The 21878-nt window shown below is 54.3% G+C and overlaps 11 protein-coding genes across 11 annotated transcripts; 3 read left to right on the top strand and 8 right to left on the bottom strand.

Moving 5' to 3' along the window:
• Positions 1-323: 323 nt before the first annotated feature.
• CC84DRAFT_1215909 (DnaJ-domain-containing protein) lies at positions 324-1903 on the bottom strand (the record flags this gene model as incomplete). The annotated part of the gene is made up of 2 exons (XM_018182754.1): positions 324-470; positions 524-1903. 2 exons carry the CDS (start codon positions 1901-1903, stop codon positions 324-326), a joined length of 1527 nt encoding a protein of 508 aa, XP_018037256.1.
• Positions 1904-2249: 346 nt separating this feature from the next.
• CC84DRAFT_1163186 (eukaryotic translation initiation factor 4E) lies at positions 2250-3831 on the bottom strand. Its single transcript, XM_018178201.1, has 3 exons — positions 3235-3831; positions 3116-3187; positions 2250-3067 (listed from the first exon to the last, which is right to left on the bottom strand). Exons 1-3 carry the CDS (start codon positions 3460-3462, stop codon positions 2597-2599), a joined length of 771 nt encoding a protein of 256 aa, XP_018037255.1. The 5' UTR covers positions 3463-3831; the 3' UTR covers positions 2250-2596.
• A 50-nt stretch (positions 3832-3881) lies between these two features.
• CC84DRAFT_1204552 (farnesyl-diphosphate farnesyl transferase-like protein) lies at positions 3882-6076 on the bottom strand. Its single transcript, XM_018181913.1, has 4 exons — positions 5817-6076; positions 4684-5749; positions 4446-4625; positions 3882-4395 (listed from the first exon to the last, which is right to left on the bottom strand). Exons 1-4 carry the CDS (start codon positions 5882-5884, stop codon positions 4246-4248), a joined length of 1464 nt encoding a protein of 487 aa, XP_018037254.1. The 5' UTR covers positions 5885-6076; the 3' UTR covers positions 3882-4245.
• A 190-nt stretch (positions 6077-6266) lies between these two features.
• CC84DRAFT_1258129 (uncharacterized protein) lies at positions 6267-7042 on the bottom strand (the record flags this gene model as incomplete). Its single annotated transcript, XM_018184794.1, has 2 exons — positions 6410-7042; positions 6267-6347 (listed from the first exon to the last, which is right to left on the bottom strand). Exons 1-2 carry the CDS (start codon positions 6923-6925, stop codon positions 6267-6269), a joined length of 597 nt encoding a protein of 198 aa, XP_018037253.1. The 5' UTR covers positions 6926-7042.
• Positions 7043-7173: 131 nt separating this feature from the next.
• On the bottom strand, positions 7174-8061 carry CC84DRAFT_1174791 (uncharacterized protein; the record flags this gene model as incomplete). The annotated part of the gene is made up of 1 exon (XM_018180114.1): positions 7174-8061. The coding sequence occupies one exon, from the start codon at positions 8059-8061 to the stop codon at positions 7174-7176; it is 888 nt and encodes a 295-aa protein (XP_018037252.1).
• A 99-nt stretch (positions 8062-8160) lies between these two features.
• On the bottom strand, positions 8161-10701 carry CC84DRAFT_1116828 (voltage-gated potassium channel). The gene is made up of 3 exons (XM_018175469.1): positions 10423-10701; positions 10340-10373; positions 8161-10176 (listed from the first exon to the last, which is right to left on the bottom strand). The coding sequence occupies exons 1-3, from the start codon at positions 10539-10541 to the stop codon at positions 8251-8253; spliced, it is 2079 nt and encodes a 692-aa protein (XP_018037251.1). The 5' UTR covers positions 10542-10701; the 3' UTR covers positions 8161-8250.
• A 1950-nt stretch (positions 10702-12651) lies between these two features.
• CC84DRAFT_1163182 (uncharacterized protein) lies at positions 12652-12903 on the top strand (the record flags this gene model as incomplete). Its single annotated transcript, XM_018178200.1, has 1 exon — positions 12652-12903. The coding sequence occupies one exon, from the start codon at positions 12655-12657 to the stop codon at positions 12829-12831; it is 177 nt and encodes a 58-aa protein (XP_018037250.1). The 3' UTR covers positions 12832-12903.
• Positions 12904-13064: 161 nt separating this feature from the next.
• Positions 13065-15285, top strand: CC84DRAFT_1204550 (P-loop containing nucleoside triphosphate hydrolase protein; the record flags this gene model as incomplete). Its single annotated transcript, XM_018181912.1, has 8 exons — positions 13065-13079; positions 13134-13493; positions 13543-13678; positions 13734-14070; positions 14123-14366; positions 14423-14607; positions 14656-14711; positions 14767-15285. The coding sequence occupies 8 exons, from the start codon at positions 13065-13067 to the stop codon at positions 15192-15194; spliced, it is 1761 nt and encodes a 586-aa protein (XP_018037249.1). The 3' UTR covers positions 15195-15285.
• Positions 15286-15515: 230 nt separating this feature from the next.
• CC84DRAFT_1163181 (uncharacterized protein) lies at positions 15516-17554 on the bottom strand. The gene has a single exon (XM_018178199.1). The coding sequence runs from the start codon at positions 17519-17521 to the stop codon at positions 15770-15772; it is 1752 nt and encodes a 583-aa protein (XP_018037248.1). The 5' UTR covers positions 17522-17554; the 3' UTR covers positions 15516-15769.
• Positions 17555-17675: 121 nt separating this feature from the next.
• Positions 17676-19288, top strand: CC84DRAFT_1195278 (RNA-binding domain-containing protein). The gene is made up of 3 exons (XM_018181396.1): positions 17676-18512; positions 18561-18789; positions 18855-19288. The coding sequence occupies exons 1-3, from the start codon at positions 17714-17716 to the stop codon at positions 19195-19197; spliced, it is 1371 nt and encodes a 456-aa protein (XP_018037247.1). The 5' UTR covers positions 17676-17713; the 3' UTR covers positions 19198-19288.
• A 12-nt stretch (positions 19289-19300) lies between these two features.
• CC84DRAFT_630037 (uncharacterized protein) lies at positions 19301-21118 on the bottom strand. Its single transcript, XM_018186941.1, has 5 exons — positions 20715-21118; positions 20635-20664; positions 20330-20587; positions 20126-20275; positions 19301-20073 (listed from the first exon to the last, which is right to left on the bottom strand). The coding sequence occupies exons 1-5, from the start codon at positions 20868-20870 to the stop codon at positions 19405-19407; spliced, it is 1263 nt and encodes a 420-aa protein (XP_018037246.1). The 5' UTR covers positions 20871-21118; the 3' UTR covers positions 19301-19404.
• Between the last annotated feature and the right edge of the window lie 760 nt (positions 21119-21878).

Here is a 21878-nt window from a genome sequence, read left to right as displayed (position 1 = left end):
TGTAGAGGATCGCATCGGATGCTCGTGTCCCTGTCACATTCGCTGCCAGAGCCTCCTGCGGATCGCGTGAGCTGCTCCGCCGGACCCTTGCCCACTGAGTTTGGGTCTCTTCTTGCTGCTGTGGCATGGACGTTGAACGCGATCTCGAATGCGAACCCGACTACACGGCTTTAGTCAGCATTGGCCACCGCTATCTAAACTTCCCGCGCTCTTGATGGTGAAGTGAATCTATGGATATCGTGAAAGAAACTGGTACAAGGGAAAGAGATGCAATGCTTCATAAAAAGTCATGGAAAAGAGTTGGGCTGGGAATGAGGGTGAACTCATGCCTTCTCCTTTTCATGATGGTGCGAGTGATGCTTGTGCTTCTTCTTGTCCTTGTCTGCCTTGGTTTCCTTCTTCGCCGCGGCTTCGGCCATGAGCTGTTCAAAGGCCATGAAGTCGCCTTCTTCTTCGGGATCTCGCTCGGCCTGGGATTGATCAGTATTGGTTCAATACACATGGTGCGCTGACATAGTCTTACCTTGGCAAACATCTCGCCGATGATGACGAGGGCATGTGCTCGCTCGACGCGCTTCTCCAGCTTAACTTTCTTATCATTAAGCACCTGGTCGCACACATCGCGCAGCACGCTCTGGATCTCGAACTTGCTCCCTCGCCACGCAGCAGCCAGAATCTTGCCTGTAACTTTCTTCTCGTACTCGGCCTTTTTCTCGTCTGTCCAGTCTTCACCGCCCTTCTCTTCCAGCTTGGCCATTTCCTCCATGGTGAGCTGAGCGTCAATGGCCGCCGACATGGTGTTCCATGTCTCCTTGACGAGCGTGCCCTTGTCCTTGACACGAGAGAAAAAGCCAGAGATGCCGAGGAACTTCTGCGACTTGATGAAAGACGTAGCCTTGGAAAGATAAGTAGCACCCACGGCGTGGAGGATCTCCAGACCGAATGACTCCATCTTGAGGTTCTCAATCTCGAGCTGAGTCTTCTCCTTGAAGGCCGCGGTGACGTCAGCGCCCTTGTCCGTCTCCGTCCATATGGAAATGCGGTCGACGAGTTTCTTGGCCAGCGTCTGGACACGCTCATCCCGGATGCGCTTGCGCTCGAGCTCGTACGCTGCCAACTCTTCACGCTGTTCCTTGGTGAGACCACCCTTCTTCTTCTGCTTCTCTCTCAGTTCCTTCTCGGCGTCTGTGACGCCCGCCGCCTCCAGTCGTGCGTCCTCTTCCGACTTGTCCATTATAGCAGCTCGGATCGGTATTCCCCGGCCGGGCTGGGGCGTGCTAGTGCCGGACGTTGGGGGTGCTTGCGGCGTGGACCCAGCAGCGGCAGCCGCGGCGGGCTCAGCGGGTGTCTCTACGGAGGCCGGCGGAGGAGCAGCGTGTGCTGCGGGAGCAGCACCTGCCCCAGGAGCGGTCGCGGGGTCGGCAGCCTTGGCCTGTGCAGTGCTCGCGGGTTCGGTCGTCTTGTCAGCCGTCGAGGCAGCAGCAGCAGACTCGTCGGCGGTGGAGGCAGCAGCCTCAGCCTCGGCAGCCTCCTGCTCTTCCATCTCGCGCATGGAGATCTCCATGGTCTTGGTCAGGTCCTTCATGAGCGAGATCTCGCCGATCCAGTCCATGAAGGCCTCGCCGCCAAAGATCATGGTGAAGAACTCGGCGGGGTCCTCGAAGCCGCTGCTCGGTATCGCGCCCTCCTTGCCATACTGGTCGTAGTTCTTGCGCAGCGTCTCGTCGCTGAGGACCTGGTAAGCCTCGCCGATGGCCTGGAACTTCTCGTGAGCCGTCTCGTCGCCGGGGTTCTTGTCGGGGTGCAGCTTGATGGCCAGCTTGCGGTAGGCCTTCTTGATTTCGAGCTCGGTTGCCGTGGGCGGCACCTGCAGTGCGTCGTAGTATGCCGTTTCTTTGACCATTGCGGCGGTATGCTAGAAAAAAGTGTATAAAGGGTGAAAGGGCGGTGGGCGCAGGTGGGGTTGTTGCGGGCGTGGACGCGAGGCGCTTCTCTTTTTTGCACCGCCACGGGCCACATGTGCAGCCAGCCACCGCACTTTGCCTCGACGTCATTGCCCACATGCGTCGCCAAGCTGCCGCCGGATCCACGGGCGGAAGCAGCGGGCCAAAGCACCCTCGCACGACACAAGGTCGATGGCCGTGCCTCGAGTGAACATGCAGCATATGGTCACTGTGAGGGTGGGGATGCAAAGCGTTTGTGCTTTGCCAATGCAAACAAATCAAGCTCACGGTCACTATGGAATCACCGCAGCCATGGCTTCTATCGTAGTCATATTTGCCTAAGACACTGTCGTCTCGCCAGCACAACCCACCCCCCTGATCTTAGGGTATACTCGGGGTGCCCGTAAATCATGCTAAAACCCAATGTCACACCCATCGCCGCCCATGCTACGTAGACGCCATGCTAGAACCAACCAGCCAACATGTACCGGCACCGACTTTTTGTCTGAACCCGTGCAAAGGAAATCATGTAGACGGCATAACCAAAGAAACACTCCCGGGCCACGCTGCTGTCGAGGAACCGACTACCGCACTCGGCGTGGTATCCAGCAGCTTCCAAACCAAGAGCCATTCCACACCCGTTTCGAGCGCTTTTAGACAACAAACTTGGCCTTCGCACGGGTGCTACCGGCGTGGGCAGCATCCGTGTGTCCAGAGAACTCAACCGGGTCGTTCTCCTTGAGCTGCAAAGCCTGCTTGAACCGCTTGCCGATTTTGCTGAGCGTCTCCTTACCCTGCTCGAAGGAGCGGCCCTTGTTCTGATCATTGGGGAGAGCCTTGCCGACTGTCCGCGTCCAGAGACCAATACGGTAGAATCCACGGCGAACGTTGACAACGACACCCATCACCTCGTTGTCGTCCTCGTCCTCTAGGTTCTCGCCGATGGCAGCGAGCATAACGTGCAGCCACAGGGCATCGATGTTGACGGCCTTCTTGTCCTTGAACTGAAAGGCCCACTTGCCGCCGTGCTTGTTCTGGGCGTCTTCCCACTCAGGGCGCACGCCCTGCTTGAAGAGGTGGTAGTCTGACTTCAATGCGAGGTCTGAAGTGGGCGTGATGTTGTTCTGTGGATCCGTTAGCTTACGTTGCATCAATGTCAAGGGTGCTCGTACGTAGATTCCCCAGAATTCCTCGACCGAATCGAAAGAAATGACCTCCTTCAGCAGCTCATTCCAGTTGTCGCCCTAGGCACGTTAGCGAGGCCGCGAGCATGGTCGCCACACACGCATACCTTTCCGCTCGGCGGCTTGGTGAACCACAGGGTCCATGTGTTCATGAGCGGGTGCTTGACATTGAAGTTCTCGGGGTCGTGGAAAACGGTCCTGATGTCGCCGTCGGACGTGGCAGCAGTGGAGCCCGGCTCCTTGGACTCGCTGGAGGTCTCATCGGACGGAGAGATGGGGATGGTATCGAGGGGAACCTGCTGGTTCGGGTTGGGCGCGGTCGCGACGTCGGCCATTGTGACGGATGGATATGTGGAGCGGGTTGTGGAGAAGAGTGTGCCGACAGCGAGTGGCAGCGGATAGGAAAGGTTGCGGTCGGGCGTGGGTGGTGGAGAGTCGAGCGAGGCGGGGCTTCTGGGATCGCACCGGGCGAATTAGTAAGAGAGCAGTCGCGGAGCGCTGGTCGTCTGTTTGCGGCGCCGGTAAAAGGGAAGCGGGGAGTCGGCGGGCGGGTGGGTGCGTTTGTCTTTCAGCCTGCGTGCTTGCTGCGCGCTCACGAAGAAAATGCAGGTGCTGCGGTTGCCGCAACGTCTTGGCGCGGCGCTAACACGGCCATGCGATCCAAACCGTGGTGAAACCCCTCGCACATCAGAACTCGCGGACTCACGAGGCAACCTTCACACATTCAGGTGAGAGATGCACATGGTTCAAGTGAGATGGGAGAAAGGTATTGATTCAACTATCCCTGACGTCCAAGAGGACATGTTCACGCCACCACTCCGAACCTAGCCCACTGAGAGAGCCAGGCTGGGAGCAGCCTCGTCGCCGAGCAAGGCGCGTCTTGATATAAGCACTTCTAAAGCGGCACAACTACAGCCATGGGAAAGGCAGAATTGCAATTTGACATCCGTGCTATAGCATCACGAGGAATAAAGCAAAGGGAAGTGCGGTGCAGAGGCACCAGTGAGCTAAACATTAGTATTTGCTTACAGGTCTCATGCCTGTCGGGAAGAAAGGACTCGCCGAGTATTATAAGTACATATAGACATGATAAACGTTCGAGCCGTCGCCACATGCGATTATAGTTCGCTGTGGTCCGTTGACGGCTTCGTATCCAAGGGTGCGCTGGCATTGATCGAACCACCCGAGCCAAAAAGTTGTCCTAGTTGTTCTTTGGCTTGGCTCAAGGCAATGTCGAAACGTGCGCCCGCAAACCAGGCAACGACCAACTGGTGTTGATGTTAACGACGATGCGAGCAGCTTCTGCAGGGTGACTTACCATGATCCCAGAGATGAATAGAATGGTACCGATGACGGCCGATACCATGTAGATGGTCTCCCATTTGGTCTCTTCTGCCTCCTTCTTAAGCCTTGCGGCCTCCTCCGCATTGACTGGGTTCTTCTTCTCGTCGACAGGCGGCTTCTGTGACGGGAAGATGCTCTCGATGAACTGCTCGGTCTACAGCGATGGTCAGTCTTCTACCCTTGTATTCCGCCTATCCTGCTGGGCTGCTTACCTTGCCGCATGCGATGCTAATCTGGAGGAAGTTCGGGTCATGAGGATTGTTCTTCTTGTGGATCTTACGTGTGTATCGCTTGAACACATCACACACTAGTTGAAGGTTTTGTGTTGACTCCAGCATCAGCTGGCAAGCATCACCCTTCGTGATCTTGACATTCCGCTTGAAGATGTCATAGTTCTGGAAGCAGGCATCGAGAGTGGCGATAGCCATGGACTGGGGAATTGCGCAGAAGTTGAAAACACTCTGCTCCTTGATACCAGCGAGGTAGAAGAGGCAGTCGTCGGCGCGCCTCAGTGCCGTCAAGATCATTTCTGAGCTGCAGGCAAGGGCCTTGGCCTTGTTCTCCGGTTTGAAGAGGTCCTCGAAGTTGTCCACATGCTTGGACCAGATTTCCTTCGGCCAGAAGCGTCGCTTGTCGTCGAAGTCTTCCTTGATATCACGGATGATATTGACCTGCTGCAAGAACTGGCCCATGGACTCGTGAAGCTCAGTCCGCTTTAGGAGAGCGGGGTTTGCCTTGCCCTCCTCGACGAACAACCGCGTGCAACCTTCGCCGACAAGTCCCGCCACGTAATGGCAGTATTTCTCGTAGTCCTTGACAGTGTTGACACCATTGTCGTTGATGCCGAACTCGGCGTTCTTTACATAGTCAGCCATGCCGTTGCCCATGCGCTTCGTGATGTCCTTGATGATGGCCTGGTGCGCGGGCTTGAGCTTCTTGTATTCCTCAATCACTACGTTGAATTCGACACATAGCTGTCTATCCTTCTCGTTGGGACCGTTCTCCGTGAACGTCCAGCCGTCTTGCTCGATGATGTTGTGGAAATCGCGCAGTATGGGCTCCTTCTTCGCCAGCGGTATCGTCATGTCATCCTCAATAGTGTCCAGGCCCCGGAGGACTAGGTAAAAAATGGCAACGGAGACGAGGATGTCGGGATGCAACTCAAGGATGACTGCGACAAAGCTGCGACTGGTCTGTGCAAGAAAGTGGAAGCATCGCTTCAGCGACGCACTCTCCTTGGACTCATCGCGCTCGTGCACGGGGTTGTGCCAGACCTTCCTGCAGCGGGATAAGTATGCTGGAGAGCAGCTGGGCCTCGAGACGGCCAGGATTGTGCGAGGCTTACCATTGAATGATTGAACGCAGTTGCGTAGGGTGGACGGCGTAGTAAGCGATGTCCTTTACGCCCGGCATGGTTGCGGGTGACGGGTGAAGGGTGGGCGAAATTGACGAGGCAAGGGACGCGGGTGATTGCAGGTGGAGCGGGGGTGTCGCTTAGCTAAAAGGACACCAGCGGATGCGTGATAGAAACGGATGTCGTGAAAGGTGCCGGGTCAAGGCGGGGTATCAATTGAAGGGGGAAGGGGGAGTGAAGGTCCCTCGAGGAGCGTGTCGTGCGGTTGACAAAAAGCTCCCAACTCTCCACATTTGCGCACGGCCCCCTGACATCAAATTGCGCCGAGCCCCCTCGTCCGGGTTCGGCACCCGCACTGTGCACGCACGTCGCCTGCACGCATCCACTACAGTTGGGAGCTACGAGACTACCATTCATCAAGGCGGATACCGCGTGCATGATTCAAAACTTCTGTTCCTTCTGTTCCCTCTGGTCCCTCACACCATCCCGATTACGGTAGCGGGTAGCCACCGGCCTACCCTTCTGTGGAGAATGTCAATTACAGTAGCCAGATGCATCACGTACATCAGCTCCAACTTACGAACAACCCTCTTCTTCGCCCTGTGTCCTTCCCTCTCTTCCGCACCATCCGCTTTCATTGCCGTATCCTCGGGATCTCGGGTTCGTTTCCGCCCATGGTGCGGTACCACCTGATCTTCGAACGTCATTGCCCTCTTGTTCCGACCAAGTCGTTGTGAGACCTTCGGCTCCAAGCCTCCAAGTTTGTTTAGCAGTCCTTTTGGTGTCAACTTTGGTAGCGCCTTGATTTCTTTCTGGTCTTCTGAGCTATGTGAGGCCGCCGTATCGAACCCATTTTTTTCTGTCGTCTCAGCAGTAAGACGAGATGATTTGGGATTACGACAACGCTTGGAATCGGCTTTGAAGTCTATGTCCGCGTTCATCTTCGCGATGTAACTGGGGACCAAGGACCTGAAGTCCTTGTTATGTTGCATCATGTTGGTAAACATTACATCCGCGATGCTGTCCTCTTTCCTCTTGCTTCGTTGCATATGGGAGATACTGTTCTTCCAATCGCGGAGGGTATCAAAGGTGAAGACCATGTTGATTCTGAACGAGTGAGATGAGGAAGCTGCGATCTAGCAAGGGCGGTCCGAGTAACTGTTCGGCGGAAAGGACTCAGCGATACTTTTACGGAGATTCACACATGTCAACATACTTGCTCCAACTGTGTTGGGATTGCTGATCAATGCTACAAATCATGCTCGTCCAACCTCTCTTTTCATGCAATGCTCGACTCGCTGGACAGTAGACTGGATTCACATGTGTTGGGAACTCCGTTGTCGCGTTATTAATAATCCTCATAACGATTGGCATAGCTGCTGCGGTCAAACTCGCTGGCACCGTACTTGGTAAATTCGCTGCCCTGAATGCTGCTTCCGTCGTCCTTCCAGTCGATTCCGCTCAGTCTACCGCTCATTCTATGAGCACCGTACTCAGCAGCAGCGAAGCCCGTATGATCTGGTTCAGCCTCTGATACTGTCGACTGAATAGCTTCCTGTACGGGAACTTGGGGCAGAGCTGCACCAGCACGGCTGAGACCCAGGGTCTCGTCACTGTTACGCTCCCACGTATCATTTGATCTATGAGAGGCAGCGTCGTCAGTAGCCGGGGGATTGCGTGCGGTCTCATCGTGCGCGGGTGATCTTGATGGCGCAGGCGGAGAAGCTATAGCGTCCGGTATCTGGGCGGGTTCCAGATTGCTGGGACAATCATGCTTCCGAGTCTGATCAGCAGTCCATGCTTGATCTCGTATATTGAGAGGTATCGTCCTCGCGGCGAATGGCCTCGAAATGGTAGACCGCAAAGCTGCCGCTCGGGTTTCTTCACGTGCCGCTATCAAGCTTTCTGGCGTCCCTGGTCGTCTCTCGCGCATTTCGGACCTTGATTTGATACGGGCAATAGTTCCAGCATTGATTGCCGTCGCTTCAAGATCCTCGTACTCTTCCTCGGAATAATCCTCTTCGACGTAATACTTGTCTTCACGCTGCCACAACTTCCAGACGTAGGTGGCAGTAACGCATATGATAAGGCAACTGATAACCAAAGGGGTCCACGCAAGGGGTTGGACATGGAGCGAGCGGGAAAATACAAGCTCAAGCTGTGGCGCCAGAGTGACGGTCGGTAAGTGATCGGACTCTGCAACGAGCGTCCAAGAAGGAGGGGCTTGAAAATCCATGCTACTGACTTATAGTCTGCTGAGCGGGTGATTTCTGTACTAACAGATTTTTGTGGTAGAAAGATAGAGCGAAGCTCGTTACAAGCATTAACCTTATACATTTACCGACATCGTTTGAGGTTCGAAAGGCTTTCTAGCCGTTAGTTTGAATCTAATGGCCGAATTCAATGGCTAGCGTTTGCATCTGCTTCACATATCACGCATCAACCTTCTCCTGGCTTCAGTCGCACCCAGCCCTTTCTTTGCATCCTGCTCAGCATCGGAACCGGACCGACCTTCCCTATTCCTCAGATCAGCCATTGATATTGGCGGGGGCTCGCGCTTCGCTCTAGAGCTCCGTAATTTATCCATTTCGAGCTCAAGCGTCGCAGATATTCTTTGCAGAAGCCACTCAGCCTCCGACTTATTGCCCATCAGGGGGCTCCTGACACCGAGCCAACTCCATGCGATCCGTTCGCCTTCATCCGCGCTTCCGAGGTCGGGGCGGCTATGCGGTTTCCGCTCATGTTGCACCCTTGGCTTACGATGTGCGGATGTATCATTCTCATCTTGCCCGATCAGCCGGAGGTAGTAATTCCACTCTTGGTATGTGTACTGCTTTGGTGGCGAGGCGTCCGCATCTCGCATCAATTTTCGCAATTCTTTCGCAAGAACATAGTGGTAGAAATGAATGTCGCGGTCGAGCTTGTTGCCATGTTCGCCAGCCTCTTCTGCTTCAGCAAGCTCGTCCTCTTCGATGTGCTCTGCAAGGCGATCCCGCAGTGTCTGCTCAGCTGCAGACCGTCCTGTGAGTTTCCTTTCAGTTGAGTCGTCATCGCGAAAGATTTTTCCAACCTTCAGTTGTTGAATACCGGACTTCAGTGTTCCGCTGACGCCGTGCTCACCCGGGAGAACAGTAAACGATCCCACCCAGATAGTCAGGTCTCGGAAGGCTTTGATCACAGTGTCGCCCATGTTGCTGATCAAGATGGTGAGCGTTGGAACTGCGAGTAGACTCCAGAATACGAAGAAGGCTTTGCCGGAGTTACTCGTAGGGGAATAGTCGCCGTATCCAATGGTCAGTAGAGATGTGTACGAAAAGTACATCGAGACGAAGTAGCTCCAACCTTGTGGCTTTTCAGAGTGCATGAAAACCAACGCCCCGAGGAACCATAGGAGAAGGGCGGCCGTAGAGGACATGGCAAGCGCGGTGTATCGTCTTTTCCGTTCGCTCTTCGTTTGGATGCGTCGCATTACGTTGAATTCCTGTTCTCGTCTTTGAGCCTCGCTCAAGCCCTTTTCCGAGAATTCGATCTTCTCCCAAAGACCTAGCTTGATCGTCCTTTTTTCCTCGTCCATTGAAGCAAGTACCCTCCGCCTTTTCATCTCCAAAAAACGAGCTGACATCTTTTCTTTACCTCTTTCGAGCACAAGAGAGCGAATCGAGCCGATGACTAGACCAAGCGACACCACTCCTCCGATTGCATAGAAGAAGAGTAATGTCCGACCTGTATGGGTTTTGGGAACAAATTCTCCTCCAACTCCCACAGTCAACAGCGTAAAATCAGCCCAATAGACAGCATCGAGAAAGTTCCAACCTTCGACCTTGGAGAAAACGAGTGCACCGACAAGCAAGTAGAACACGAAGCTAATAGTCTGTAGCATCAAGGTGCGTTGACTAGCCGTGAGCCGAAATTCTTTCGGATAGTGGCCGCGATAGGCGCCATAAACAGTAAGAACCATGAGCGAGGCAATGATGAAGTAAAGTCCAGCGGCAATGATCCCGTAGTAAAACGCTTGGCTCAACGCGTGCTCTGTGGCCGGTTGTATGCGAAAGACGGATGCCGAAGCCACTGCGACGAGAGCGATCAACATGAACGAGGCCAGAAACCATCCGATAATGGTGATAGGCTGCGCGATTGCAAAGGATAATCGCCTGGTCATGTTAAGAAGTAAGGCCATGTTGGCGACGAGAGCGAGGACAAGAGATATTGAGTTGACGGCTACCAGCCATTTGGGATCTTCGACCTTTGTCCCGTGGCCCTCGTCAACCCCAGGGGGAAGGTAAACTCTCCATTTTTCGACCAGCGCGCATATGGAAAACGCATTTGCGATAGGTCCAAAAGTTCCCGCGATCTAAAAGTTAGGAGTATATGTTAGCAATAGGTACATTGTATCGAAAAACAGGAGATTGTAGGGAGGCAGAGGATTAAGCTGGGTTAGAGAATTAGCAATATCTGGAAAATTCCAGATATTGCTCACGCCTAGCATCCAGAATCTGTACTTCGAGCTTACGCACAAGAGGACATGCTGTCGATGCGAACCACCATCGACTGCACATATCAGCATGGGCCTCGCTGTTGTCGCAGGCAACTTCAGTACCTTGGATCTAGAAAGACCTGCTCCTCAGCCTCCGCCTTCTCCTTGTCGGCCTCGTAAACATTCTCTTCGACATCCTCTGCCGCCTGCTGCGCTGGCGCGTCAAGACCAGGGTCGTTCATTGGCTGATGGTTGGGACTGCGAAGGAGTTCGATGGAAGATCACAAAGATAGGGACAGCGAATATTGCTTCCTGCGGATTCATCTGCGACGGATTCATTTGCGCACGGAACACAACAATCAAGGCATTCAAAAGTCTAGATGCGGTACACGCGCGTGGGACAAACTCGCGAGCGGAATGACGTGGGTGTAAGTCCCTGGCCGCACTTGGTTGGTGGAAAGAGCGATGCAGGGGTTCTCAATGCAGCAAGCGTCCTGCCCACGGCTCCACGAGACCTGGGGTTGACAACCTCCGTCATTTGGCGGACTTCCTTGGCAGAGCTTAGGAGCAACCTCCCGATGAATTGATGTAGTCGTGGAAGGCTCCCTGCCGGGTTTCAGTGTATGAAGACGCCGTGCTTGGGCTGTTGATCTCTTAGCTACTCTTTATAGGACTGCGCGTTCTCTGCTATATAATACAAAGCACATGTTAATTTCTATGGTAAATTCTCAAAGTGCACTGTACATATTGGACTTGATAATGTGGACACTGGAAACCAATGATGTATGGACGCAAATACTGCCCGACTCGTAGCAAAAATACCCGTAGCATAATCCGTTAGCCTAATTCGCAACTCAGTTTTGATACCATAGGTAACTTTGCACGGGAGTAGGCCTATAAAGCTCACTTGTACGGGCGGGTGTACATTTACTAATGCGATCCTCGCGCCATCTGCATCGTTCGAAAGAAGTCATATCGTGTACTCTACATAACCATCGCGTGAATCCTTCAAGGGTACTCGACGAGGTCAAAAACGACACATCGATCCCAGTGGTCAGGTGCGCAGGCTGCTGCATTGTGGCCAGGAAGACGATTCAACAGGTTAGACGTCGGCTGGCTGCGCGTCTGACTTGCCTGTTCAGATAGTCTGCAACGGAAACGACTTTTGATACGGTTTCAAATGGACTTGAACATACTGATGTTGTAAATACCTTTTCGGAGTACAGAACGTCCGTTATGAGCTTGTATGGTCACTTGTGGTAGCGCTACTTACTTTTATTGAAGTTCCATATGACGATTGCTGCTTACCGCAACTGCGTAGAAAGCGGTCCGTTAAAGTCGAACCAAATAATATCTTAAACTGTCTAAATTCGGACTCGACCGCTGCTGGCGATAGAACGATATGTCCAGGAGACGAGTGGAAGATGCATTGCAGTTTCCTTCTCTAGCGCGAGCAACAAGGCTACGTAATCGTAGGTCTTCTCTTCTTGGCCTCACGTCGTCTGTGTTCTTCAGAATGCTTCCTTCAAGCCCGTATAATTCGCGGTCCTACCAGTAATGCTATTTCCTCCTGTCTTTCGAGATCGCGGATATAGTTGGTCTCACAGTCATATGTATGTATGTACACCGCCCTGATCGGGCGATCTTGCACGGCATAGAGAGAATGGAAGATAAGATGTGTTGCAGCTGTGACCGGCACACGTTATCAAAGAGTTAGCTGAGGCATGTTTCGACAGCCTTAGATCTTCTGTCCCCTGTGATTTCTTAGCACATATCTTCACACGAGTACGCCGTGTGCTGGTCCCGTGTGGCAACGGATTGACCGGGTGAATATAAAGCAACTGCATGGTACACGAAAGATCAGGCGGTCGTCCATCATAATCCGTGCGCTTTCACTAGGCTCTCTGTTATGTTAAGCGTAACGATCCTCTCGGCTCCTCCGACTCTCCAGAACCCGTGCTTCATATGATATCTCGTCTCAATTGTTGGCCACGCTCTCCAACGGGGTGGACAACGTTGGTCTGCTCGGGACTTCGCAATACCCCTCTTATTGGGCACAAGATGTCACAGTTTCCATATGGACAAGATGAGCCACTAGTATTGTTCTCCTAGCTTATGGGCACGTGTTCGCAGCCTACAAGCTGCCAAAGCCAGGCGTATCCACACCGATGGTGCTTAGCAAATACGTCCACCAGACCAATGCTTCTACCTTGTTCTATCTCTCACAGTATCCCATCACGATCGCTCGCAGGATCTGATTTACTCGTCCTACTGCTGATCGTTCTCTGCCGTGTCCTCCTGCATCCGCCCTCCGCTGCCGCTCTCTGTCCAGTCTCTCGCACAGCTTGTCCAGCGATGCGTGTCTGCATCGCGACCCTACGCCTTCTGCCTCTTGGGCTTTGGTCAGCCCGGCTCTTTGTATCAGCTAGATGCTTGCTTGTCGCCATGGTAGCTCTGCTGCATCAACGCACGCCGCCTTCACTGCCGCACGTCCTCTCTCACTCGCCGGCAAAGAGCCAAAGAAATCTCTAGTGACCCGCTCCTTCCTTCTCCGTCTTCGCAACAGGAAATCACGACACAGCCGTGCGGAGCAATCACGCTAAGCGAGTCGCCCTTTCTATAGAAACAACCACGCCTTCCACGACGTCAATCTCTGTCTCTTGCTCACCCACACACACCACCTTGCGCACTTTTCAAGGCCAGCTATCTGCTCTATTGCAAACGCCTACACTCTCACTAAGCCCACCTCACAACAAAACATCATTATGTCCGACGTTGGTGTAAGTTTTGGAGTCGCTCTCTCCCGTTCGAGCCGTGCTAACAGCCGTACGTAGACCAACGGCGTCGCGGTCGTCGACGACGCCGCCGCCGCAGCGTCCAAGGCCGATCAAAAGGCCGCGGATCTGCAACGCGCCACTGAGGCCGGCTGGCAGAAGCCTATTCCTTTCGAGTATGAGGCTGCCCCAAGCGAGGCGGGCGCAGCCGACGAGCGCGAGGTGAAGTGGCTGTCGGACGCCGTGGTCTACGAGTGGGTCGACGAATATGGAGAAATTGGCCCTCGCGATGAGCAGCTCGAGAAGCAGCTCTACGAGGATCCAGACATCCAGCGCCGTGGTGGGGACGCTGGTATGGCGGCTTACCAGGCTTTCGAGGTCCTGGTTCAAGGGATGGACAAGATCCATCCTTTCCGCGATGTAAGTGTACTGTACCAGCTTCCTCGCTCCCTGCTTACCTTCATCATAGTTCGACGATGCGGGCCTGCACCCTGCCGTCCTAGAGAATGTGAAGCGTTGCAAATACGACTTTCCAACCCCTATCCAGGCCTACTGCATCCCCGCCGTCCTGACTGGCCATGATGTTATTGGCATCGCTCAGACTGGTCAGTAACAAGCTTTGTTTCCTCCTTTTATTCACGCTCACACAGTCAGGTTCAGGAAAGACTGCAGCATTCCTCCTGCCCATCCTCTCAAAGCTTATGGGCAAGGCTCGTATGCTGGCAGCACCGCGTGCAGTTGAAGGAGGCCCCCGCGTTCGCGCAGAGCCGCTTGTCCTCGTCGTATGTCCGACCCGTGAGCTGGCCTGCCAGATCTTCGACGAGGCGCGGCGCCTGTGCTACCGTACGATGCTGCGCCCTTGTGTCGCATACGGTGGGGCTCCTACGAAGAACCAACGTGAGCAGCTTGAGAAGGGTTGCGATATCCTTGTCGCTACTCCCGGTCGCCTCATGGATTTCATGAAGAATCCTAACCTACTGTCTCTGGCTCGCCTCAAGTGAGTCGGCTATGACCGGACAAATTATCTTGTTCAATAATAACAATTTTAGGTTCACTGTCATCGACGAAGCCGACGAGCTACTGTCCAGTGGCTGGGAGGAGACCATCGACAGCCTTTTCGGTGCTGGCTCCGACACCAACGTCGACGCTGACCACACCTACCTTATGTTCTCGGCCACCTTCTCGAAAGAGGCTCGCAAGCTATGCCGGGAGTACATGGAGGAGGAGTACGTCCGCATCAAGGTCGGCCGTATCGGCAGCACGCACAGCAACATCAAGCAGTCAATTGTCTTTGTAAGTACACCCCGATACTGTTCATGGCGCGCATGTATCTGACAAGAGCGTTGTAGGTGGAGGACAGCCAGAAGAATCAGGCGCTCTTCGACCTGATCTTCTCAGATGGCCCTCAACGCACTCTAATCTTCGTCAATTCGAAGGCAAAGTGCGACATGGTTGATGACTTCCTCTACAACAAGGGTCTGCCATCAACGTCCATCCATTCCGATCGCACCCAGCGAGAGCGAGAAGACGCTTTGTAAGTTGACTGGTCGTCTAATCATTACTCATTGCCAACAACCACCAGGCGCTCCTTCCGCACTGGTAAATGCCCGCTCATGGTCGCTACTGGTGTCTCTGCTCGTAAGTAAAACTCGGTTAACCTGTATTGACTCACACTGACTTTATGTGCGCCTAGGTGGCCTGGATGTTGCTAACGTGAAGCATGTCATCAACTACGACCTGCCTTCTATGGTGCACGACGGCATTACTGAGTATGTTCACCGCATCGGCCGCACGGCGCGCATCGGCAACGAAGGCAAGGCGACTTCATTCTACAACGACCGCAACGAAGACCTGGCTCCGAAGCTTGTTAAGCTTTTACTTGAGGCAAAGCAGGAGGTGCCTGACTTCTTAGATATGCATAAGCCTGAGGACCCCAACAACATCGAGTGGAACGATGGCACCGATGAAGAGTCCGAGGCAGGCGACTTCGGCGGTGATGCCGGTGCTGACGCTGCGTTCGACCTGAATGCTGGCTTTGGCGGTGGCGACGTTGGCGATTTTGGTGGAGGCGACGATGAGTTCAAGGCTGATGGACAAAACAGCAAGGTTGATGCGTGGTAAGGGTTCGCTTTAGAGTGTCCCTTCCCGCATATTCCCTTCCTATGATCGCTAAGGTCGTAAGGTAGAAAAACTGCAGTTGTGATGGCCGTGATATTAGTTCGGAATCTGCTGTGGACTCTGGGTAATCTGCATCTTTGATGGTGGCTTACCTGTGCATGTGGCGTGGATACTGCCACCAGCTCATCTCTAGAGATGATTATCAAGAGGTAATCGTCAATGTGAATACGATCTGATCATGTCATTCTATCTACGCTTAAACGTGTGATTATTCAAATGCTGCTATGTGATGCGCTGAAGCTTACCTATGAGCTTCCATACAAGCTGGTCAAGCCATCTACAGAGCCGCCATGTCAGTCTCGGTCAGTGTGCCCAAGTCGTGTACATGCGTCACAAAGAAGCTGTACATCATGAATGGTTGTAAGCTGAAATAGCTTTTTCGAGTTGTGGTTCTGGCAAGTGTCCGTCTCCACACGTACTCATACATTGACCCGTCTTCTCTAGGTTCAAATCTCGGTCGCTGTGGCGGCGTCACAGTCCAGTATATTACATTTAGATGATACAGCCAACATGCAGGTCTAGAAGACGAAAGTCCTTGCATACTTCCTGTCCATGTCCTCGTACTCCTCCTTTAGCATCTTGGCCCGTAGCTTGTTTAGCCGCATGACCACGCCCTCTTCCTCTCCTTCTCTATCCTCGACTTCCTCGCGCAACTTTCGTGTCGCTCCCGGCCATAGCTTCCACCACAGCTTCTTCACGACACTGGACTCCAGCGAGTCCTGCCTTTCACGTGCCTCAGCTGCGAGATAAGTCATCATCTTGCCCCACGCCTCCAGCCCGACTTCCTCGCACTGCTCGCACTTCTTGCGCAGCGTGGGGTTGCTCTGTATGCTGGGGACATCTAGCTGGGCTGTTTTGGCCGTCGACACGGCGTCGCGCACCCAGGAGAGGCCTTGCGTCCGCCCGGCCGTGGAGTCGGCGACGGCGAAGAGAATCTCTCCAATGTAGGATTTCAGGACTGCTTCCTCGCAGCGGTCTTCGGCGCGGCGCAGGAGTGCTTCGTCCCCGGTGGGCGGCAGAGCCGGGTATTCAGGCTCGTGCAGCAGACTGAGGACTGTGCCAATGAAGCTGGAGTCTTGGGGCTTAGCGAGGGGTTTCGAAGGTGCGGCGTCAGCGGCTAAGCGGGCACGCAAGAGCGAGACGAGCATGGGGAGGGCGGTTGTGGTGTGTCCCTGGGAAGCGTGGAAGGTGGCGAGACTGGTGGCGGCGAAGACGACGTTGGGTGTTATCAGTTCTTTGGGGGCTGTGGAGGAGAGGACATGGCTTTTGGGGTCAATGACGGCGGAGTGGTCGGGTATGGGGAGGCCGGACAGCGCGATGTCGAGGGCCCATTTGTACATCTCTTCGGCAGAGTCGGGGAGCTTCTTGAAGGCCAGCCAGTCTGCGTATCCGAGGGCTGCGGCCATGCGCTGGTAGGTGGTGAAGCCGTTCGAGGTGATGATCTTGAGGTAGAAGGTCTCTGGGACATCGGAGGCAGGTATGCGGTCTTCCTCGTCGGGGATGGGGAGCTGGGAGGGGAGCGTGGCCTTGGGTCGTGGGTTTGTGGGTGAGGGCACGAATTCAGGTGCCCAGACGTAGCGGCGCGATTTGGTTGTGACCCAGCCCTCGAGTCTTTCTGCGGCGGTAGCCATGCCCATGAGGACCTCGTAGTAGCCCTGCCGCCATTCCTCGCTCTTTGCCGTGAGGTCGTAGCCGGCCTTTCCGACGCCCGGCACGAGTATCCCGCCTTCTTCCTGCTCCCGAAGTCCCGCGCCATCCTTGTCTGTGTTCTCCAGCCGCTTCAACGCATGCTCCAATTCGTCGTACACCCGTGCCCAGTTGGGGAACCCTTCGTCTTCGTTGTTCTCCGGCACCTGCCACCATTTCCCCCTCCTGAATCGGAACCTCGTGATCAAGCTCCATTCATGCGGCGAGGGGAACGCGCGCTCCTGGCGTTCGCTCAAGATGCCCAGACTTGCAATGCTGAAGCACGATGTTGCGAAGAATATGAGCAAGGTCCATTTGACCGTTTCGCGTGCCGTTTCTTTGATGAACTTCTTCTGATTTGCGCTGATGGAGAAGAGGCGGGACAACTGGGCGTTGGAGAGGGATGCGCCGGAGGGGTAGAGGAAGGGCAGTTGCGGGCGCGGCAAGCTGCGGTGGGAGACGAGCAGGAGGCGGGGAGGCCTGTGCGAGAACTGGCGCGGGCATTGCGACTCTACGCTGTGTGCATTCGGCGCATTGCGCAGTGTGCGCCCGGCCAGACGTATGCGACTTGTCTGGGGCCGCATCGTGGGCTTGTGGGATGGGACGGCGGTTCGCGCTGGCGGCCGGCAGCATGAGTTCGAGCTTCGCGTTCACCGCCAAGCGCATCGCGTGCACACCGCCCGGCAGAAAAAGTGACATTTCGAGAATTTCGAGTTCGCGTTCCGCACGGCTTCTCGCGCAACCACATAGCCAGCATTCGAGCCACCCCGCCCACCATGTCCAAGTCAGAGCTCAAAGACGAGAAGAAGAAGCGCAAGAGACAGGAGGACGGAGCTGTCGACGTGGCCAAAAAGTCCAAGAAATCCAAGAAGTCTACTGATGCTGCCGCCGAGGACCCGTCAGTTGGAGACGCAAGCAAGGAGAAGAAGGAAAAGAAATCAAAGCAGGCGAAGAAGGGCGGCTCCAGCGAGGATGCGGCGCCTGCTGCCGACGGCTTCATAGCCTTCGACGACACGCCTATGCCCGACGCATTTGCCGGAGCCATGAACGGCACCATTTCTGGGGACGAGCGCAAGAAGGAGAAGAAGAAGGAAAAGAAGGAGAAAAGTTCAAAGAAGTCAAAGGACGCCGTTGAGGATGAGGCCGAGAGCGCGAGTGTGGAGGCACCGGCGGAGAAGTCCAAGTCCAAGAAGGACAGGAAGTCCAAGGACAGCAAGGCAGACGCCGATCCCGTTGAGAGCGCTGCCGCGGTCGACTCCTCGTCTGAAAAGAAGGACAAGAAATCGAAGAAGGGCAAGAAAGAAAAGAAGGCGAAGAAGAGCAAAGGAGTGGACGAGGTTGCTGAGCCCATGGATGTAGATGGCGCGGCCGAGGAGACTCCCGGCAAAAAATCCAAGAAGGACAAGAAATCGAAGAAAGAGAAGAAGTCCAAGAATGACCCTGAGGATGCCTCTGAAGAGGTAGAGTCAACGCCTGCAGCGAACGACACCGACGACCACGACGAGCAAGCAGAGGGCGAGGCGAATGGCGCAGCGGATGACGCCAGCCAAAAAGGTCCCTTCATCGTCTTTGTTGGTAAGGCATCCCTTGTCCTGTCCTTGGTCCACTTTCTTACCTCTACAGGCAACCTCCCCTTTAGCACCACAAAAGAGCAGATCGAAGAGCACTTCGCAAAGCTCAAGCCTTTCGAAGTCCGTCTTCGCACTTACAAGGATACCGGAAAATCTATGGGCTGCGCCTTCATTCAGTTTGAGCGCTTCGACCACATGCAGACCGCGCTGCTAAAGTTCCATCACTCCGTTATTGATGACCCCAAGAAGAAGGAGGGTCGCAAGATCAACGTCGAGCTAAGGTACGTGCCTGCCTTGCTCTCATATTACTTATGAGTTTATACTACAGATGCTGACAAGCGAACAGTGCCGGCGGAGGCGGCAACACTGAAGCCCGCATGGCGAAGATCAACGCCAAGAACGAGAAGTTGGCGAACGAGCGTCAGCGCAACCATGAGAAGCGCGCCGAAATAGAGGGCAAGCAGGCAGAGCGCAAGGCGAAGAAGGAATCGCAGAAGGGCAAGGACGGCAAAGACGGCGAGGCCGGTGGTGAAGGTGCAGCTGAGGAGCCAGAGAACGCCGGCATTCACCCTGCGCGACTCGCGATGTTGGCTCAGCCAGAGAGGCCGCAGAAACAGTTCAAGCCAAACATGGGTAACGTGCCCAAATGGAAAGGTGGGCCGCCCGCGAGGGGGCCTAAGAGGTACTGAGTCCGCCTAAAGATGTAGGCGCAAGATGTGAAGGCATCAAAAGGAGTTTGGATAGCCATCGGCTTGCTTACAGCAATTGATCGCATATACGAGCACCAACTCTTGGTCTTGACTAACACCCGCGGCGCTATGCGCGCTGCCTAATAACGCCTAAAGCCCTATTGGTATCGAACATGTGGAAACGCACAAGATCCCCCAGCAAATAACTTAAACCATGTCCCTAATGCCTCTCTCTGGTCTTAGCTCCAGTTCTCCTGCCCTCGACGACGGCGGCACACCGCCCGTCGCCTCCCGCGACTGTGTGACCTCAGTGGTCTTCATTATTCCACCCAGCCTCAGAACCGCGTTCTGCGTATCTAGCAACTCCACACTTCCCTCGCTGCTTTTGTCGCTTCCGCCGTCCCCCCTGACGCTTACCGGGCTGATCGCCCCGCTTCCACGCTCATCACCTCCCATAGTCTTCATTTCATACGGGTCATGTGGTTGCCTGTCGGCCTTGCTTGAGTTTAAGCTCGAGAAGCCCTTCGCCTTCGCAGAAGCCGCGTTTGTCCCACCGCCGTACCCGAGATAGCGCGGTGTGTTCCCTGTGCCGCCCGTCCTGCCCCTCGATCCGCGACCATACGTAGAGCCAAGCACTGTGCGGAAGAGCGGCTTGAGGCAGGGGAGGTTGCCAGCGATAATGCCGACGCAGGTCTCGAGGATCGTCCAGATGGTGATGTTGCGCGAGTCCCAGAGCCAGTCGCCTGTACTGCCGTAGTTTGGGAGGAATGAGATCTTGACGAGGGCGGCGGCCGTGGCGAAGATGCCGAGACCGAGAATGCAGACTATGGACGATTTTTGCCGACGGTTTAGCTGGACCTGCCAGAGCATGGGAATCTGTGATTGTATGTGTTAGTAGATTTTCGAGCTGGAGGGCGGTAGCGCTTACGGGAATGACGATAGCGAAGAGGAGATCGGTGATGATGTTGCAGGCGGTGTTGGTGTAACCAAGTGCTTGGATGGTTTGTTTCGACCAGCAAGTGCCCTTCACCGATTGATCCCACTGGACAGCGAGATTCGTACACTGGAACATGATGGTCTGATGTGGGTTAGACTTGCTGAGAACTTTAAGTGGTAGAATTTGTGTGCTTACGAAAAAGCATCCAGTGGTATAGAACGCCATGAAAGCCATGATGCCCTGGATTGTGTGTCGATAGAACGGGATGGTAGCTATGCGCAACAAGAAGAATCCAACCGATAGCTTTACAATGCAGATGGCAATCAGATATATCGGCTGTGAGATGAAGTTCAACTTGAATCCGATTTTGAAGTCCTCAGGCGATATTTGGTCGATGTGTCTACCACATCCATAATGCACTTCTGGGACGACGATTCCAGCTCCTATTATGACCTGTGGTCGTCAGCATAGTACGAAGAAGTAGTTCCAATCCAACTCACAAGTAATGTTGCAAAAGACATGCAGTAGTCCTAGGATTGTCAGTGTTTAATTCTGATGGCGGACCTTTGGGATATCTCACATCCCACCCAACATTGCGTATCATCTTCATTCTGACCCAGAGTCGCGCCGCCATAGTGATGACGGCGAAAACTGTGATGCCAAGCACAACTCCCAGCACTCGCGGCCCATCGTTCTCTTGGGGGTAGGCACCTTGCTTGGGTTGCTCTGACCCCATTTTGACTTGACCACGTTCGCTTGGGAGCGAAGATCACGGCAGTATTGGTATAAGTAGTGGTAAGATCCTCAGGGGGAACAGGTTCGCTATGGCGTACTCCAAACGAACGATGAAAATGAAAGCGCTGTTCGTGGAAGCGATTCCATTACACTACATAATAGTGGGACCATGGGGAAGCGGGTGCCTGAGTCGCAGATCACATCTTGTCTAGAAACGGAGACGAGACGAACATCAAAGGAGAATAGCACCCGCGAGACGCGGTTGCCATGCCGGAGCAAGAATATCGCTGGCACATGCATAGGAACTTTACCTGTCTCCTGGACGGTTGCCGACCGAGGATGCCGCTAAGTAGACTGTGGACTACGTCTTGAGGCGATTGGTCAAAGTATAGGCGACTGTATTTCTATACCAAGAAAGTCACACTAACACAGGTAATTACGGGGCATCAACCTGCGACGGGTATCCCTGTTTCGAGCTCGACAATCTGCAAGGAGACATGGAGCGAACCGTTCTTCATCTCAAATCGAGTGGCCACTTGCATTTTCCCAGCAACATGCTCTATTACCCCGCGCACAATTGCATTCACCGCTTGCAATGCGACATGAAGCCTCTGTCGATCGGTTCACTGAAATGCCGACGAATGCTCCCGGGTGAATACCAATGGCATGTGTAAAAGTTTAATCGGTTCAATACGAGTGACCCTTGCCTTCATGCGGCGTCTTGACCACACTTATGGAATCGCGCAAACTTTGTTCGTTCGAGTTTCGATTGGGGACGCTTGCCCCGTACGTGCGCTCGTACCACTCGTTTATATCGACTATTGCTCTGTAAGGCAGGTTCCAGAAGTCTGGTGCTTGGCAGGGTCAGTCTGTATGTGATTCCATCTAATTCGGGAAATGTCAAGGGTAAATCGATTCAGCTGTTCGTCATGCAAAGCTTACATGGTCCAGCAAGCAAGGTTCGGGTCTCTGGGAAAAGCCCCAAAAAGGCCTGTTCACCCGGCCATGT

Source organism: Paraphaeosphaeria sporulosa, assembly GCF_001642045.1.
Source record: "Paraphaeosphaeria sporulosa strain AP3s5-JAC2a unplaced genomic scaffold CC84scaffold_4, whole genome shotgun sequence".
NCBI lineage: Eukaryota > Fungi > Ascomycota > Dothideomycetes > Pleosporales > Didymosphaeriaceae > Paraphaeosphaeria > Paraphaeosphaeria sporulosa.
The sequence above is the reverse complement of the archived record's forward strand: the minus strand, read 5'-3'. Positions and strand labels throughout refer to the sequence as shown.